The sequence below is a fragment of the Mycteria americana genome, chromosome 3 (assembly GCF_035582795.1).
Source record: "Mycteria americana isolate JAX WOST 10 ecotype Jacksonville Zoo and Gardens chromosome 3, USCA_MyAme_1.0, whole genome shotgun sequence".
Taxonomy (NCBI): Eukaryota; Metazoa; Chordata; class Aves; order Ciconiiformes; family Ciconiidae; genus Mycteria; species Mycteria americana.
In genome coordinates, this window is record NC_134367.1 from 108,702,498 (window position 1) to 108,721,501 (window position 19,004).

At 41.2% G+C, this 19,004-nt stretch overlaps 2 protein-coding genes across 3 annotated transcripts in view; one reads left to right on the forward strand and one right to left on the reverse strand.

Annotated features, from left to right (window-relative positions):
- Positions 1-8,004, forward strand: part of LOC142407237 (calpain-2 catalytic subunit) — a 28,543-nt gene extending 20,539 nt beyond the window's left edge. The window contains exons 14-21 of one of the 2 annotated variants that reach the window (XM_075496495.1): positions 744-809; positions 1,382-1,439; positions 3,064-3,128; positions 4,246-4,314; positions 4,880-4,958; positions 5,967-6,083; positions 6,513-6,571; positions 7,254-8,004. In XM_075496495.1, the coding sequence (XP_075352610.1) occupies positions 744-809; positions 1,382-1,439; positions 3,064-3,128; positions 4,246-4,314; positions 4,880-4,958; positions 5,967-6,083; positions 6,513-6,571; positions 7,254-7,277 (537 nt within the window). In that variant the 3' untranslated portion in view covers positions 7,278-8,004. The remainder of the gene's footprint in view (positions 1-743; positions 810-1,381; positions 1,440-3,063; positions 3,129-4,245; positions 4,315-4,879; positions 4,959-5,966; positions 6,084-6,512; positions 6,572-7,253) is intronic. The other variant, XM_075496494.1, reaches the window with a different exon arrangement.
- A 26-nt stretch (positions 8,005-8,030) lies between these two features.
- TP53BP2 (tumor protein p53 binding protein 2) overlaps positions 8,031-19,004 on the reverse strand; it is a 50,463-nt gene continuing 39,489 nt past the window's right edge. Inside the window, exons 14-18 of the mRNA XM_075496493.1 lie at positions 17,733-17,870; positions 17,001-17,134; positions 15,765-15,931; positions 12,483-12,682; positions 8,031-9,634 (exon numbers count right to left, since the gene is read on the reverse strand). Coding sequence (XP_075352608.1) covers positions 9,593-9,634; positions 12,483-12,682; positions 15,765-15,931; positions 17,001-17,134; positions 17,733-17,870 — 681 coding nt within the window. The 3' untranslated portion in view covers positions 8,031-9,592. The remainder of the gene's footprint in view (positions 9,635-12,482; positions 12,683-15,764; positions 15,932-17,000; positions 17,135-17,732; positions 17,871-19,004) is intronic.

Sequence of the window (19,004 nt, forward strand, 5' to 3'; positions counted from 1 at the left end):
GGGCAGCATTTTTCTATAGGCGTTGTCAAGAAGTGTTGTCCCACTTTGGAAACAGAGCTTTCAATATCCATAGTTGAATGTCCAGCACATGGAAACATCATAAGCAGTAATGGAAACACGTGTTGCCCCTTACCCAGAGTGGTGAGCTTGGGCTTGCCAGGTAGAGGAGATCAGGTACTCTCTGCAGAGGTGACTGGAGCCATGGGAAATTCCTCGTGCTCCCCAAGAATCCGGGAGTGCAGCCCTTTAGCCATAGGGGTGTTTTTGCATGTGATGTTTCCATGAGTAAGAAGTGGCTCACCATATGTTTAGTCTTGCTGGAGCTGGGGATGTTTCGCCTACTAATGCATCTACCACTCTGTGTGGGGGTTTTTCTTCCCTGCCCCCAGGATGAGAACTACTTTTCGCTTGCTTTTCTTTTAATGAAGACAGCTAGTCCAACAGTAGTAGCAGCAGCAGCAGCAACAGTGAAGTTCTGAATATTTGGTAGTGATTTTTTAAATAAAATAAAGAATTTTAAATTTTTTTTTTTTGTCAAAGCCATTGCAAAAGTTCTTAATTCCTGCAGTGTTTGCAACACCAGCATTTTGAGGCGTCCCTGAAAATAAAACTGATTAAAATCAAAGTAAAAGCACAAAGTAAAAAACAAAAAAATTGTGTTTTACTAGGGGCAAGGAAATACATGAAGTCCTTCTCAGGCAGGAAAGTTCCTCCTTTCCATATTCTCCATTTCTCTGTTCTAGACCGAGATCAGTGAAGACGACATTGAACCCAGCTTTAAAAAGCTTTTTGGACAGCTAGCAGGAAGTGTGAGTATTTTTTTTTTTTTTTTTTTTTTAAGGACTTACCCACTCACCCATGTTACCAGTAAGAGAGATGCCTCCCCCAGGATGGAGTTTAATTCCTGTGCTGAGTCAGATCTCAAGCATGTGCATAATTGTGCATGCAAAAATCTGTGTAGTTACCCGTCTGCTTACACAGCAGATTTGTGAGCGCTCCTGGCAAATAATCTCTGCTCTCTTTGAACTGCAGGCTCGACTTTTATTTCTGCAGGTGCCTAATTCTGTCCTTCGGGCAGAGCATTTGGTGCAGGCGCATGGGTCCTTCCAGGAGCTGATGAGGGCTGGGCTGTGCCTTCTCCCCAGGCTGCTCTCGCTTGCCCAAGGGCTCAGGCAGACCCCACAGCCCGGTGTGCTAATGCCTGGGAATTGGTGGTGCTCCTGGGTGGTGGGGAGAGCTTACCACTTGCGTTTCCATCCAAGAGAAGCTTGAACTCCAAGGGATGTTTGAACTTGTCCAACTCGCCCAAAGGAGTTGGAGGCTGCTTATGAGATGGTGTCTGCAGCTCACAGGGAAGAACTCATTTTCCTCTTTTCTGCAGGATGCAGAGATCTCCGCCTTCGAACTGCGCAACATCTTGAATAAAGTCATAGCTAAACGTAAGTACCTTCCTGCAACTGCGTCTTCCGTTGGCCACCAGCAGGTTTCCAGCGTGGCCGTGAGAGCACAGAGCGCAGCACTGACCTGGGCAGAGTCAAACCCCTGGGCTCTGCCCCAGACCTGCGGCGTGGTTCTCCGTATGGCCACAGCCACATGCTATCTCTGCTCCTTCAGGGGGCTGTGGAAACGCCGGGGCTGTGTCTGCACTGAAGGTGTGTTTCACAGAACGTGTGCCTTTTATCCCAGCATCTGCTACTGCTAATTGGCTGCCAGGAAAATGGATGAATTTGATTAATACTTTATAATAATCAAGATAAGGTATTGCTGCTACTTGGGTATTGAACCGCTCAGGACTCAAACAGTAGCCCAGCCAGTGGTCTGGGGTGTCCCTGAGGAGGAGGAGAAACTTTGAAACTCTGGGCTTCTTTTTCTGTGAAGTGATTCAGAGCTTGGCTCTGCATTATTTTCCTTTCCACTAAACAATGCTCAAGAAATAAGTGCTTGGAGAATAAGTGTCTTTTTAATTTCCAAAGTGAAATCTTAGCCAGGTAGCCAGGACTGTGTTGTATGTCTTTGTGCACCAGGTAGTTAGCAATGGTGTATTGCTGGTACCAAGCTTGATTTGATGTTCTTCCCTTGCGTGAAGCTACCTACCGCTGACCTCCATAGGTCAGAAGTCCATGTTGTTGTCCACAAAAGTCCACCCTTGTCTTTGCAGGCAGACAATAAGTGCAGGAAAGCTTTATCTCTGTCTCTTGCTTCTGTAGCATGCCTATAAACCAGACTAACTGGGCTGTTTGCTTGGGGAAAGATCACAGCTAACTTTCATCCTAAGTCTCTTCATCAGGAAATCAGAGGGCTGCTTATTATCATCCATTTGCCTGCTTCAGTGCTGTGTCCCTCTCATGTGCAAAACAAGGACCATCTTATGACCCTTTGCCAAGAGCCTTGTAATTCTTGCACGTGTGTCCTCCCACCTGAAGCTCTCCCTCACTGGCAAGTCCTGACCCCACTGACCGCACCTCTAAATGCGTCTTGCCTCCTGCTCTGCTGGATGCAAAGGAGTTGTTAGAAATTGTAGCTAACCTCAGAGTGGGTATCTAAGCAACATAAGGCAATGGTTTCCCATCCAGCATTTGAGGGAACTGTAGGGTTATTCGTACGCAGGTATCCTGACTACAGCTCTACAGGCACCGCATCCTCCACAGTCTGCATTGCACTAGGTACTTGCCAGATCCCAAAGGCTTCGGATGATACGAATACTTCCCAGAGCAGGAGGCAGGCATCCCCTGCTGCTCGCTGCACTCATCTGGCCCAGACTGTGGCAGCGATACAGCTGGACACCTATTCCCAGGGGAGGATTTGAAGTAGGCAGTGGAGTGCCGTTGAGTAACTAGCAGGTGTAGATCACAAACAAGATAGAGCACTAAGCACATGTTATGTAGAAGCAAAAAACCACACCAAAATAACGAAGTCATCTTGCCAGTTGCAAAGGAAGCCACTGATGACACAGAAGCAAATAAGGGCTGAGGTGTATACTGGTTACAGAGCTCCCAAGCGATTTGGGAAGGTGCTGTGGTACAGCATGCAATGATAATCCTGTCTTTTGCTCTTTCTTTACAGGCCAAGATATTAAATCTGATGGCTTTAGTATTGAGACATGCAAAATAATGGTTGACCTGTTAGATGTATCCTTTAAGGCTGTTCCAAGACGATATTCTGCCTGTGCTGGAGCAGATCAGCTGCTGCCTTTGCAGTGAGAGGTCCATACTGATGCACTAGTGACTCCTGAGGTGGAGAAGTTGGTTTTACCCTGGTTCCCCTGAATAAAAATGGTAGCCCTTGCCATTGCGGCTGACCGTGGCACATGCATTCTCTCAGGCAGCAGGGAAGATCCATTTTCAGACAAGACAATCTGCTTTGAAGTCTTCCCAGCTGTTGTGTGTTCTGGTTTAGCTAGGGACAAAGTGATGTTTGTGCTGGGAAAAGGCTGTCGGCATGGTGTGGATTGCCTTGGCTGATAGTTTGGACATTGCATTTCACTGCTTTGTTATCTGGCTCGAGTTGGTAAGGGCATCGTAAAGCCATGAGGACTTAGCAAATAGAAAATGAGGGAAACATACAGGAGCCAGAGAGTATGCTGGCTTTTAGGAGCTTCTGCTTCTAAGAATAAGGGCAAAAGCGTAGGAGGAAGCATTCAAGTCTAAGAATAGTTGTGTTCAGCTTCTCTGTGCAGTGGGAGTTGAATTGCATAGTCAGAGAAAGGGAAAATTACCAAAACAGAACGATGCTCTGCTATAATTTGGTGTAAAATATGGCAGTCCCCAGGGACTCCTTAGCGTTTTTTGGGAGCAATGCAATGACCAGGTTCTTTTGTTAGCTGTTTGTGCAAGAACTTAAGTTCTCCAAATAGCAGGCTTGGTTGTGGCTTTTCCTGTTTATAATCCAGACTTGGGACTCAGGCTCCTGTAACTGCAGGAGTTGAACCAAGGATGCAGAACAAAATGGCATCATCGTGGCTGTTTTATACGTGTATTGAAAAGATAGAGAGGTGCCAAAGAGGAGCAGAAAGAGCTTGTGAACTGATCATGGTTTAAAATAATCGATTACCGTATTGATTTAGAAAGACAAGAAATCTTGGACAACAGTTGTGTATTAAACAGGATGAGTCCTTCAGAGAGGACTTGCATCCTTTTCTTAATTGCAATTTTATTTTTTTAAGTATTACATAAGTAAGTAAACCCACTACAGGGAGGGGAAAACCCTTTTCCTTCCCTCCAAAGAGATTCCCTTAACTCAAAGAAGAATGACGGGAGTGGTAAACTGGGACTGAAGGAATTCCACACCCTCTGGACAAAGATTCAGAAATATCAGGTAAGACGCAACCTTTTTGGTTGGAACATGCAATCAAATGTAGAGGTGGCTGTAGACTGATTTGCCTCACACAACGTGTACAATCACGCTTCCCAAAGCAGGGACTCTTGCTTCAGCTCACAATCCATTTATGTCCTTGGTCCCCCAGGTTTTGTTCCTTGGAGTCCAGGGGTGTGACTGCTGGGGTTGCCTCTCCTCCTGCCTTACTCTCAGAGGGGTTTCTGTTTTGTTTTAACTTGTGTCCAAATATGTTAGCCTTCCTACTCAACACTGTGAGTTTGGTGTCGGTCTTGCTGCCTGCTTTGGTAGCAATGGTGCCATTTTGCATGGGTGTTCAAGGAATTCTCCAGAGTCTTTATCTGCTCTGGCTGTTGCATTAAAAAGACTTACTTTCTAAAGCCGCTTTTAGACAAAATCGGGGATAAGTACCTAGTCCTTCAGACAAGCATTGCAAACAGTCCTGAACAGCATGCAGGCTGCATTTCAAAATGTTTGACTTCTGACTAAAGCCAAAATGCACTCTGAATTATTGACAAGTTTTGACTTTGGGTTTTGTGCTCTGCAGAAAATTTACAGGGAAATTGATGTGGATCGATCCGGTACCATGAATTCATATGAGATGAGGAGAGCGCTGGAAGCAGCAGGTATTTATATTGGTCTGTCCCTTTTTAGGATTATATCAGTTTCAAGCTGGGTTGATAGATGCTCACTAGTCTCCTGTATATCACTTGTAAGCTGAAAAATTCCGTGTTCCCAGACCTGAAAGGTCTCCGTTTAATCTAGGTGCTCAGCTTGGGCTCTTGTCTTTGTGTAGCAGGGTCTTGCTGTGCAGGCATACTAAAAGCATCTCAAAGGAGTGACAGGTTTGCAGTTATTTTCTGTACTGCCCAGCTTTTGGAGAAGCACAAATAGCTGCAACAATCTGGTCTCGTAACAGCATACTGTTGTCTTTCAACGAGTCTCTCTGGGTATATGTGGGTTTGGCATAAGCCGGTAAAACTGGGATATTGTGACATAGGGAATGGAAGTGGCTTGACCAAGGGGTGATGCTCACAGGAGCTTTAAAAGAAGAATCAGTTTGCTACTGCAACCACTGAAGAGCAAATCTGAGTTATGACAGTGAGAGAGGGGGGTATCACAGAGCCTTACAATCCCAAATTAACTTACTGATCTTCTGGGGCTACCTTAACATCTGTGTTTGGGCTCTCCGGAGCTTTCCCCTCCTATCACCATGTAAAATGAGGCAGCATTTCTTTTTGTCCCAAAGTTTAGATGCTCTTTGGAAATAGAGACCCATTTGCCCACATTTGCTTCATCTCCGGTCTCAGGGGGCTGAGTCTGGCAGCTGCCGCGTCACCCAGGGAAGGACCATGAGCTGGAGCAATTGGCCATGTCCCCTGGGAAACGGGAGTACAGGTGTGGGAGCACACGCAGCAGGAAGAACGCATGTGACCCAGTCACAGCTATGAATCACTCCAAGTACAGAAGGGGTTGTTGGGAGTTTCCAAAATGGAGTAGATACTCTTAGAATTTAACCAAATGTAGCTAATTGGATTTCTAGTAGTGTATAAGGTTGGGGTTTTTTGTTGGTTGGAGCTTTTTGCATTTTTTTCTTCCTCTTCTTTTTTAAATCCTTGACATGGTATTTTTAGGGTTCAAACTGAACTGCCAGTTACATCAAATCATTGTGGCTCGTTTTGCTGATGAAGACCTCATCATTGATTTCGATAACTTTGTCCGGTGTTTGATTCGGCTGGAAACCTTGTTCAGTGAGTACACACCTAATAACTAGACAGACTCTGTTGCTTCGTGTTTTCAAGTCCAGGATAAGTTATTCAGAAAACTTTGGCTTCAAAGCTGAGCTATAAATCTGGCAACCCAGTCTGCACGCTCTTCCTAGATCTAGGAACTAGCCTTTTAGGCCAGACTGCTGAACCAGAGCCAGACAGTCTTCCATGCAAATGACTAAATGTTGATTAAAAAAAAAAAAATCTGAACACTTATAGATTGACAAATAATGCTCAGTCTCGTTCTTGCACATGAGCATGCAATGACTTTCTGGTTTGGGGTGTAGACCATTGTCACAGATTTTAGACTGTGGGACTAAATTCCTTTTTGATCCTGGAGCACAAGGAAGGGGAAGGCTTTCCAATTAGTTCCTATATTCATCCTTGACTGTCATCTCTCTCCTACCACAGAAATGTTTAGAAAACTGGATACTGAGAAAACTGGAACAATAGAATTGAACCTTGTTAATGTAAGTTCCTTTAGCTCTAAAATTTGGGGGGGGGGGGGGGAGTGCTTGGGGGGAAGGGGTTAACAGGAGAGACTGTCCTGCTCTATTCTGACTGATTATGGCTGGTTATATGTATTCACATATATGCTGGATTTATATAGCTTCTGGATTTATAAGCAGTCTTAAGAAAGGTTACCCCTTTTTTTAAAATGTACTTACATCACATTGTATTCTCTAACAGACAGACAAGGTTACTTGAACCAGAAGCTGCTTATCCCTTACTGGCAGTAATTTTGGCTGATATGTATGCAGGCTTCTTCCCTGCCTTTCTGTCAACAACAGGATAAAACGTAGGTGCAGTAGTGACTCATGGTATTGACCATGTCCGCTGCTTTCTGCACCATGTGTGCCCTGTAGAAAGGACTAAGTCTGGAGAAAACCACCCTCCTACACATGTTCAACTTGCTTATTACCTGAACGTAAGTTATTTCTGTACTTAAATGAGGAATGCACAAATCATCCCAAAACTCTTCTGACTTAAATGAGATAGATACAAATTTAAATCATTCAGGAAAGATCCTAAAATTAGTTCTGTAACAATAGACTTTCTTCCTCATGCTAGAAATGGGAATGTGCATACTTGCTACGGGTATTTTTACTAAACTTAACCTTGGGCCGTTTTCTTCTCTCTCTCTTGTTATAGTGGCTGTGCTTTACTGTCATTTGAGTCACTGACATCAGCTCAAGAGACCTCAAAAAGAGCAAGATCAGGTGAAAATAATCAAGCAAACATACAAGTAATACCCCTTAACTTAAGCATGGCAAATTTTGCACACAGTTATAAGAAGGAAAGTGTTCTACTTCAACAACAGAAGAATCTGCAACCTCATTTTTATGGGTCTGACAGTTTTATATACTACTATATATCCTCTGTACAAAAGCTTTGATTTAGTATAAATCCTCAGTGCAACTTTTAAAATACTGCTTTACTAATATCTTTGTACTTAAGGTGTTTTACATAACTTCTGGAAGAAAGCTCATTATAGCCTGACAGTCTGGTTTAATAAGTGCTTTTTGAGTAACAACTTCATTCCATCCTGCATATCTGAAACTAGAAAAGGGATGGTATTGCATATCTCTGAATACAGGTGTTTAGGTAAAAGATGGGTCCCTTGTATGCTTTCTCAAGCCTCACCGTTATTCTGATTAAATATTCTTTGAAGAATTTGAGTAGCAAGTACATGTTTGGTCAAAGTGAAGGACAAGTCTTTCCCTCCTGACCATTGATGTGCCTGTAGCAGGAGGCTGTTGGCAACCAGACTCTTCCAAGAGAAAGCCCATGCTCTCAGGTGGAATCTTGATTTCCTGTATCTTATTTATGTTCCTTTGAAATACAAGAAAGTATTTAAATAAAACCAGTAGAAATAAAGTTTGCAAGACCATTATTCCTTCTGCAAGTAAGCACATTTTTTTTTCTTAGAGACAGATCACCACAGAGCAGCTGCAGAGCTTTTGTTGTCAGGAGCAGAGTATGTTGCCTTTTAAAGGGGAAAACCAGCATTCTGTAGCTGACAAGGCACTGACAGATGCTGTGGCTGTGTGTCAGTTAATGAAATGTTAGATAGTCTGATACTTTGTGAGACTTTAAAAGATTAATGCTTGAAAACTAAAGGCTTCCAAGAAAGGTAGTTGATACTATATACCCCATACCCCACCTATTAAAATCATGAGGCTGTGACCATGAGCAGATTGCTGCTTCCAAGAGTTCTCACTACAGCTGACTTAAGTTTGCCCACCTGAGGCATTGTGTCCTCCTTCCTATGAACAATTTATTGTATTTATGGGCATCTCTTCAGAAAGCAGTAAGGGAGTAGTAAGTAGGAAGACATCAGCCTGAAAGGTGAGGCAGTGAGGCACTTCATAAATACCCTTAAGGAAAGATTTGATCCTCTCTGTTAAATAGTCTTCATTATCAAATGATTATTCCCAAATAGACAGATATAAAGGATAGTTCCATGGGAAAGGCTTTATTTGGAAAATACTTGTACCAAGTTTTTTTCTTAAGTATGTCCCTTAGCTTTTAAGGTTAACAGAAGTTATATGCAACTAACAGATTTGGCTTAATTTTAAATGCAGAAAGACTGTCTTCAATGAAGGGGGGAGGAGGGGGTTCAATTTAATACAGAAAGTAGTTGAATGTTAGTGTAATGTAGAACAGCAGTGTGTCTTACTGTTGACATTTTCAGATGGTCTAATAAAAACTTGACATTAAAATACCTAGAGTTAAAGCTTAAGAGGAAACAAAAGTTTAATGGTATCACAGTCAAGTAAAAACAAGTAAGTTGTCAAGGACTACATCAAGTTTCTACACTTAGTTTTCAAAGTACAAAATACAATAAATACATGAGGCTCTTTGTAAAAAGAGGAATCTAAAACTACATTGTCTGTTACAGCACGTAATATTTTGAATACATGGAATTCCTAAGATGCTACAGTATTTTTAAGAGTTATTGCTTAATGGATTGGTCATGTGGTTGTCACTGTTCAGATGCACTTCAGTTTAGCTTCTTTAACAAACGTTCTGCTTCCAGCAATAAGCATTGGGGTGCTGTGCACGTACTTTATTTTAATTTCTCCCATCTGGAAAAAGCCTCAGGATATATTTGGACAAAGCCAAGTTGTCTGTTTCATGATGATTCCTTCAATGGTAAATTGAAATGGTCCTTGTATTTAATGCAGAAAAATGTGAAATTCTTTTCTGCCATGTTTGAAGAAATCAGAGTGGGTACTTGAACATAATGGCTTGCTTAGACCAAAGGCAGCAGAATTTCATTTGCTTGGAAGCATTATTTCATCTTGTAGAATGCCCTCATCCATTTGCTAATGCATCAATCCTTCATTTGTTTTCAAAGCACATTCTTCATAGCTTTCAAATTACATTGTCATTGAAATAAGTCTCATGATATTGGAACCAACACAAAATTAATTTTTTTTGTAAGTCATCCATGATTAGTACTTCAAGAATCTGGCTTCTGTACTATTTCATGCCAAGCTTCTTTGTCTAGGTTTAATCCTTGGATACAGCTGAGGGTAAAATAGAAATGAGATTTAAAATTTTAGTGCTTTAAAAAAGGTTACTTTTTTAAAAGAAAAAAAAGGAAATAAAAGCCCTTTTTGGTGCTACAATTCTAATGTAATCTCTAGTAGCAAAAGCATGGTTATAAAAAACACTCAGCACTAACAAATATAAATTTAGCATTCTTAGGCAAGCTTAAAAAATACTAACCATGTCAGTACAAAAAGGAAAGCATTGACCAGCACATAATTCAGTACCTTCAGCTCTGCCTAGATGGGTGGGCTAGGAAAAGCATGTGGCTTTGCAAGTCAAGAGACTTTTGTGTTCAGTGAACTATAGGATTGTTCCCTGTTTTATAAATGGGAATAGAGAGGTATTAAAGTCTGTTTTGCTTTCTCTCTCTCTCAATACCTATCAGCCTTTACATATCTATAGCTTTGGGCAAGCTGGAAACATCTGGCTGCATAAGGACCATGGAACTGTAGGAGCTGTGCTTTAGTTAGTGGATAGTGGGTGGCCAGTTAAATTCACTTAACCACCCAGCAGTAAATCAGTAGCTGCCACCCTGTAGCCCTTGAGCTCTGTGCTATTCCCACATTCTGGCTACGCACACAGAGGTACAGAGACTGCCTCGGCCTCAGCTGCAGGGCGACGATTGATCAGACACAGCTCGACACAGCATGCAGCAGTGCCAAGATGCTTGGGAAGCTCTTGGCTCCCACCTGCAATGGGCTTTGAGAACAACTACTGTTCTGCAAAGCAGGGCTACTGGCATATAAAAATAGAAGGATACACTTCATACAATTAGGAAAGATGAATCCTCCGTGCTTTAAATGGCAATGCATGCCTACGTTACATCCTGGGTTTTTCCAGCTAAAGTTCTCCTTAAAGATGCCCTCTTCTCTCTTCAACCAGACTCTGGCTTTGTTCTTTTTCATAGTCAGCTAATGATTAAGAGAAGACCAACAACTTTAGCCACAAGGTTTGTCTCTGCCTGCTATTTCACCACTAGCAAAGATTAAGTCAGGCAGTCAGTCACAGTACCATAACACCTGATAGTGTTCAAAAGATTTCCTTTGATAGAGAAGTCAGTATTTTGACAGTATTATCTTATTTGCATTCAGTTTTAGAGCTCTCACACAGCTTAGGGAGCTAGAGAGTCACTAAAAAGGGTAGAGTACTGATGCAGATAATTTCATCCTTGTTTTTATTCAGTGCACCTAACTGCAAAAGGATAAAGCAGCTGTGATAAAAATACAACTTAATATAAGAATATATGAAACTACCAAACATTTTCCTCTGTGCTAAACATCTTAGCCTAGATTTCAGCTGCTATATTAAGCATCCAGTAATTGCTTTCGAGAATAACCACAGAATACTTCGGTAGCAATACTAGCATGACTGAACAGACACAGAAGTGTAACAGTTAATACTGGGCTTGGGTAGTTTTCCCCAAAGGTTCTGTTTGGATTGTGTTGTGCTTAGAAAGATGAGTCGTGATCCCCAGTCTAAGCTGTGTTGCCTTGTGCTTTTTATTACAGAAGCACAGATGCTCCTTGTGTTCTTACACACCTGTGCTCAAGCTGAGTGCGCAAGCTTATGAAGAAGTAGCACGTGCACAATTCACCCTGGGGCAGGAAAAAGAAAAGCTGCCATTTCTGAGCTTTCTAACCTTATTGTGCAGGGCTGATAGCTGCTTTCAATTTAGAAACACTTACATTTGGAGAGGAAAAAACTGAGCAGAAGTACTATGTTAGGGAGAATTTTACAGTACATTGTGGGTAGGCCTGACCTCAAAGCGATACAGAAATGAAAACTGATTTTGCATTAGATATAGTCACTCTGCAAAATCTAACCAGTTTAAGAGTAAGGATTATCTGCATGAGCAAGGAGGTTCAGCCTCTTTCAAGCATCATACATCAATCAGCTAAAATTCACAGCAGTTAATCTTCAGCATTGGCAGAACCTCTTATCTCCAGTAGCAGGGCAACTGGGTATGTAGAAAAAAGCTTAATGGAATTTTTATACATGTGTCCATCTGCTATAGTTTTCTAACAGCTCAGCCATGAGAAGTATGGGGGCATAACTGAAAGTATCTATTATTTGTATGGGGGCATAACTGAAAGTATCTATTATTTGTACACAGTTGTTTTTAATAAAAGAGGTAGCATGGAAGGTGATGAGGAAAGGAGAGGCCATTCATTTAAGGCCTTTGACATATGGTTAAATATTACTTAAAGAGCATAGGAGAAAACAAAGATCTGCCTTTATTTGGCAATGGGATCTCTTTTTCAGCACTAGGAAAAGAGATAACCATAGAATTTTGCAGTGTGTGTCTTAAAACTCTCTGTGAAACCATCTCGGATCATAAGGTGCACTGTGTACACCTGGACAGGGAAGGACTTGTGACTCATTCTTCATACAAGTTTCAGTTCGTAAGGCCCTTTGTGCCAGTATATCACTTTCTGAAAGAGGGGAAACCCAGTTCTGTTCACGTGCTCAACAAAGCCTTATGCGCATGTCATGTTCAGATAAAAGGGTTTTTTTCCCTAAGATGGTGAGGCAAGGTTAGTATTAGAACCTGCTACATATAGCAGTGTGGCGATACATGTTGTTCTTTTATGCATCCATCAATATGATCTGTGTTAGGTACCTAAACAGAGGGTGTTAACCCACTCTGCCAGGGTAACCCACTCTGCCAAGGTATTCAAACTCCCCAAATGAATAAATGGAGAACATCAACTCCTTCCTCTTGACTTTTGAAATGGCACCTAACTTAGATGCATGAGAATAATGCTGTGTATACCCCACATAGTGGGGTGGGTCTTTTTGACTCTGGAAGTATTAAGGACTCACCCCTAGCAGGTTGCGGGGAACATAGCCTTCCTTGTCATTCAGCCGTGCCCACCACCACTCAATTTCATCTTCATCTTCCCGGCGCAGGATTGTCATGCAGTCTCCCTCTTTCATCGAGAGCTCATCGTCATTCTGAGCCTCATAATCCCAGAGTCCATAAATCACTCCTTTGTTCATTATCCCCATTTTCTCCTGGACTCCTGCAACATTAAAAACACAGAGCAGCTCAATACAAAAGAGAGGAGAGAGAGAGAGGGAGACAGAGGAAGAAAAAAAAGACAACAGTTGGAAAGACTGCTGCACTCTTACTGGAGAGGAATCCAGGAAAAAAACCCAACTCAATTCCTGTCACACTTAGCACCTTGTTGTCATCAGCCTGCTGAAAGTCAGTCCTGGAACAGGTGGCATTGTGAAGGTAGCCCTTCCACCTGGCAGACAGGTTCCTTCCTTACGCATTCAAAAAATATGAGGTAAATGGGAAGAGGAGCACTAATTGATAAAAGGTTATATTTTTATGCTATTGTTCACACTTCCTACACCTAAGTGATGAGCAAGAAACACTTGTTTGTACTCTTAGTTCATCAGTAATCTCTTTCTGTCAAAGGGAGATAGCCCTACCTGCTTATGTTGACCACCGTTGTCATTTTGCTGCTTGAGGTGTCATCTGCCACCCATGTCACTTTATTTCAGAACTCTAAAACAAGTTGCATCTCAGACCTGTACCCAAAATATGTGTCTGCTACCCGCCAGCTGCTTTCGGTTAACTCAAACACTCTTATTGCAGCAGTTCTTAATTTCTGCCACTATTTTAATTATTTTTTTAAACACTGACTTCAGAAACACAGTTCTGTTAAATTGCTTCTGGACCGAGGTGTTTTGGAGTACATGCATTCACCTTGCAGATGTTATCTGAGAACTTGCTCATTTTACAGCTGTAGCCAAAGATTAAATACTATACTTTCTGTACAAATCCTCAGCTTCTAAGCAGCAAACCGGAAAAGGTATCTTAATCAACTGTTATACAAACTTTCTCTTAGGTAATTGTTCCATTTTAAAACACTGAATCCTACTGGGTTTTTTGTTTGGTTTTGGTATTGCCAGGAGCAAAGAGTACGCTGCACATTGTATCGCAAAACTTGTCATTTCCCTTTCCATCTCTTACCTCTTACAAACTATTGTACAGGAGTCTTACTTATGTCTGCTAAAGAAAGCATCTGCTCTGTTTTTTATTTCTGCACACCAGCTCATCATGCAAAATTCAATTACTTCCACTGCACGCTTAGTTCTGCTCAGAGAAACTCTTCCCTTGCTTTGGATTTGGTATAATTAAAGGTTTGGCAAAAGCTGTGCTCTGCACCCATGTGGAAGGTAAGACAGCACTGAACATCAAAGCAGACAAAGAGAAGACTCACACAATGGATCTGGTCTTCTAAAAAAGTGTAAAGTCACACCAGGGTAGCAGCACAAACATGCTCTTAGAGACAGAAAAGGCATCAAAACTTAGAAAGTGAAAAATGGCATACTTAAGCAGCATCAGACTTGTCATTTAATCAATGCTAAAGGACTAGCAGTTTTATTTAAACCTTCCTGTACTTGTTGAGGATACTCAATACTGTGTGTCCTTTACAACAAAAATGAATTAGGTGAATCAATGAATTACAACAAGGTTTCTCACCTTACAGACGAGTTTAGAGGGCCAGGTTTTAATGCCGTATCTGAAGCAGACAGATACACACCCCCAAACTTCTTTTGCAGCAAGAAACAGATTTAGCCAGTGAATTAAGTTCTTACTGTAACTATAGGCAGCCAGAAACAGTCTTAGCAATAGGATTAATTCCTAATGGAACAATACGGAAATTTGATAGCTGAACAGCCAATGATCAATCAAGAGATACCTTAGTTTCAGTGGTTTCAATTTGGAAAAAGCTGGCAATAAGCTAAAGAAGCCTTACAGTCTGTTCAGGACCCACTGAAAAGTATCTCAAACACAAAAAAAATCCCAAACCCAACAAAAAACAGCGTATCACATGAGATCACCAGACGGTGGGTCCAAAAAACCCCACAAACAAAAAGAATGTGTTTCTTCATGCTGTATATAATAAAGCCATGGATCTCGTGGGCTGTTTACCTGAATTTAAGAATTAGACAGATTCCTGAAAGAAATCTCTCAAGACCTATTCAACACAAAGATTACCATCTCTTAACTCATATCAGAGTTAAAACCAGTAAGAAATGTTGGACAAGTATTGTTATTTTTAATCTAGTCCTACAATCTTCCTTGGGTATTTGCTGTTGATAACCACCATTGGAGTCTGGATACAAAACTAAATGGAATTTTGCTTAGCCCACAGATTTCAACGCTAGTTAAATAGGCATCCTCCCTTCATAGGGAAACCTATGTATTTGTCACCAAGAGATACAGTTTTCAAGCGTAGTGAGGACAGCTGGACAGACTGTTTTGAAATATGCTGGCTGAGCAGCTTATAGAAACTCAGATCTCGCATGTTCCAGAAAAACAGAAAGGCTGTATTACAGCTTTTTACACTACATTATGTTGCTATTGCTCTAACCTCTTACAGATAGATGACACTCCAGCTGGTAGGTGCCTAGGGGACAAGAACTACATACGAAACATACAGAAAACTTAAAACCTCATTGACTAATACTCATCACACCCTAGGGGGAATTCATTCTCTCCGTTAAATCATAGTTTCCCTGTAGTCTTACTATTTGAATAAAATCTAAATTTCATATGGGATTTCTTTTTAGATGCAAAAGAAGAAAAAGGCCAGAAAGATAAAGTCAAATTCAGTGCTTATTAACCTCCAGTAAGGCAGAAACTTGGCAATACCTTTCTTGGTTCTAAAGAACACATTAGGAAATATTCCTTATTTAGAGACACTAGGTAGCAGATACGAACTGCCTACTGAGATATCCATACAACTTTTTTACATAAAAACAAAAGTACTTATGCGGTAACATACACCCAATCGTCACCTCACACTAACATATTTGTCAATGCACACACTTAACTCATTTCAAGGCTTTTAACATAGGGAAACCTTTCATTACTCAGATCTCCTCTATAGGTTCAATGTTATGAAGTTAATCTCAATGGACTTCATTCTGTGACAAGAAGCTGGCTAAAACCTCTCTTTTCTAAGAACCTGAGGCATAGGCACACAACCTAAGTGCGCAACTTACCGCTCCTCATCCAAAAACATACTGAAAAGTTCCAGGTGAGTCCTTAGCACGCTCCAGAACTCAGTTGTCATCACTTACCATATAAGAACTGGGAGCACTGTGTGTAGCCTTCCTCCATTTCCTCACACTTGTCTGCAGCCGTCTGCATGTCACTGTACGTCATCGCAAATACAGCTGCACCTGACTCCACCAGGAACTTGCACACCTGCACATTATTGCAAGATGCTGCACAGTGTAATGGGGTCCTGCAAGCCAAGAAGAAAAAAGATGACACATTGCTTCTATTGCTCATAGCAGTGCTTACAGACTCCTGGGGGCAAACTACTTTTGTGCATGACCTCCAGCAATCAGCACTGCACTGCTGAAGGCTTCCCACCAGAAGCACTTAACCCAGGATGTCAAGAGCAATTGCTTTTCACAGACAACAGGAGTTACCAAGACCTGCTTGAGCCTTAAGGCTAGGTTGCCATATGGATTTCTAGTTATCCTACCTTTTTATAATCCATTAACATTTTAAGAACATTTATTAAGGCAATAAAAATTAAAAAAAAAAAATCAAAATTAAAAAAACCAAATCAATATTAAAAAAACACTCAGAAATCCTCCTGACATCATGCCTCTTACAATCTAGATAATTACTTCAAGACCTGACTTGGTGACAAGTGCAGGTAATTGGGATAACTACTGAGGCTGAGGGACAAGCATCTTTATTCAGTCTTGGGCCCTAGACACTTTTGTTATAGGCAGAAATAATAGCAAAATCACTGCCCCCTGCCCCTAGCCTTTTGTAAATAAGCTCCCTAGCTACCTGTAAGAAGGATTTGTAACCCATTATCAGTTACAAGCCTAGTTTGTGGGTTGTGGTTTTCTGCTTGGTTTTGTTTTTAAGTTGTCCAAGTATTGGACAAAGAACTGAGGAGAGTCTGCAGGGCTGGATACTACCCAGAGCATGTGTAAGCTATAGGCTCTCTCACAGAGAGGACATGGGGAATTTCAGCAAGTGGCTCATTATGCGTAAGCTGTCTTCAATATCTCAAAGAAACAGAGCAATTTCCTGACAACTGTATCCACCCTACTGGGCCTCAGACACACACTTTTTTCATAGAGGGAATATTAGTATAATTTGCCTATTTTTTTCCTCTGCTCATTCTCCTATGATGCCCCACAGAGAACTGCTGTTGCTCTACTGTGGAAAAGTCATTGCCAGCTCTACAGGAGCAAACAGAGGGACCTTGTGATGGATCTGTAGCAGCCCGCAAGCTGCAGCTCTCCTGTGGAGAGCACCTGTAAGGTACCACTTAAAGAAAGCCTTACCATCCATCACTATCTGCAGCATTCACGTTCACACCAAATTGCACCAGGAACTTCACAATTTCTGTGTGTCCGGCACACACAGCGTTGTGCAGTGCAGTAATCCCTTCATCGTTGGGCATGCTAGGATCTTCAACCTATTCAGCCAGAAAAGGAGCCATTCACATTCCAGTGAGAATCTCTACAATAAACATCTCTTCACATATAAAAATGAGTTGTCTTATTCTGAAATATGATTTTGAGCCATATTTCTATGAAGGACACGAGCAACAGGGAGAAAACTACAGCAGTAACCAATCTCGCAAGAAGACTCACATACAAGCTTGCAGCCTCCTTTTAATAGTGAGAACCTAAAGTGGTTCAGAGAAATAGTATCTTGATAACTTAGTAAAAGCATTTATAACAAATTTCTGATATTTGCCTCTTTAACTAAGAAAAATTCATGTGGCTTTTGCTTATCAAATTATCTGATAACAAGCCAGATAGGGGATGAAACACTACACAAGAAAAGAGGAAAAAGTTGTCCTGCAAATTTACAGTCTTGATGCTAAATACCCAGTGTGGATTTAACACTTAAAATCAGCCTCCAAGTGGCCACATCCTGTTAGGACTTAACTCCTCAGGGGCACATCTAGGTTGTGCACTATTATTTTAGCTTCCCCAGTCCAGAAAAGCTGCGACTCCACAGTCTGAACCAGGATTGCTATTCCTTCTCATACAAGTTAACATTTGTACCTCATAAATTATTCTCTGCACGAGGTCAAACTCCCCCTCCAAAGATGAATCCAGAAGCAACGCGAGGGGATTGAATTTCACTCTCATTCCATGCCCAATTCTCTCAGAGCCGGTTTTACGCAAATTTGTCCTCTTCCCCTGTGAAAAGGCAACACAAGTTACAGGCGTTTTTTTCCTGGGAAGAACAAGAATACAGAATTGCTTATTTGGGAATGACAGCAGAAATGACCAATTAAGGCTGCCTAAATTTCGTGTTAAACACTATTTTCTACCAATTCCCCAACACATTACAAATATAGTAGGTTAGGCACGTTATGAAAGATCTCTGCCTTCATCTCTAGACAAGGTCACTATTCTACTCAAATACAGAATTCACCTTGATCAAACACATCAAAATCATAAAACTCCCAAATCCCTAAACATCAGGGAAAAAATGCAAATTTTTTTTAATGCAGACTATTTCAGCATTAGCTCTCAAAGCTGTTACACAAACCAAGAACCTTAAAAGACTCCATGAAGTATGCTGCTTTTTAAGCACCAATGTTAAGTTCCTAACATTTTCCTAAGTTTAGCAGAGTTCAACAGGAACAGAAATAGTTAGGGAAAACGGTTTTGGAAAGAATATAGAACCAAGGTAGAAAATGCTTTAGATGCGCCCAGTGATACTGGAAACCAACTATTTCTCTAGCTGAGTTTGTACTCTTTCTTTAGAGACTATGCACGCATTAGCTCAGCGCTCTCCCCAGCTGGCTGTGCAGCAGCAATAAACACTATTCATAAGGGTATGTAAATTTCTGACAGATGTCCAGGCAAAGATGAATAGAAGTGACTCATGTTTTGCAAGAGCAAACATGTGAAGATAAGATATATAAGAAGAGATTCCCAGAAAATACTCGTTTGCCTGTTGATTTATACATAATATCAAAAAGTACAGGCTTTTTAAAGAAAGAGCCTGTCAGCACAACCCAAGTATTTAAATATGAAATCAAGAAGTTAGGCCGGTTTCTTCTCATCATCGCGGAATTATTACAAAACCAACCAGAAACGAGTTCTCACAATTTAGGAAATCCTACCACTCAAGTCGCCTTGTAAAAGGGAGCAAGGACAGAGCCTTAAAAGCATGACAACACGCAATGACTATTCCATGAAGAAATTAGAAGGCTAAAAAGTGCATGTAAAGCTTTTTAACTCCTCTACACTGAAGTGATAGAGGAAAAAAAAAAACCAAACACTTTCATGTATCAAGTTATTAAAATTCTATTCATGATAGGT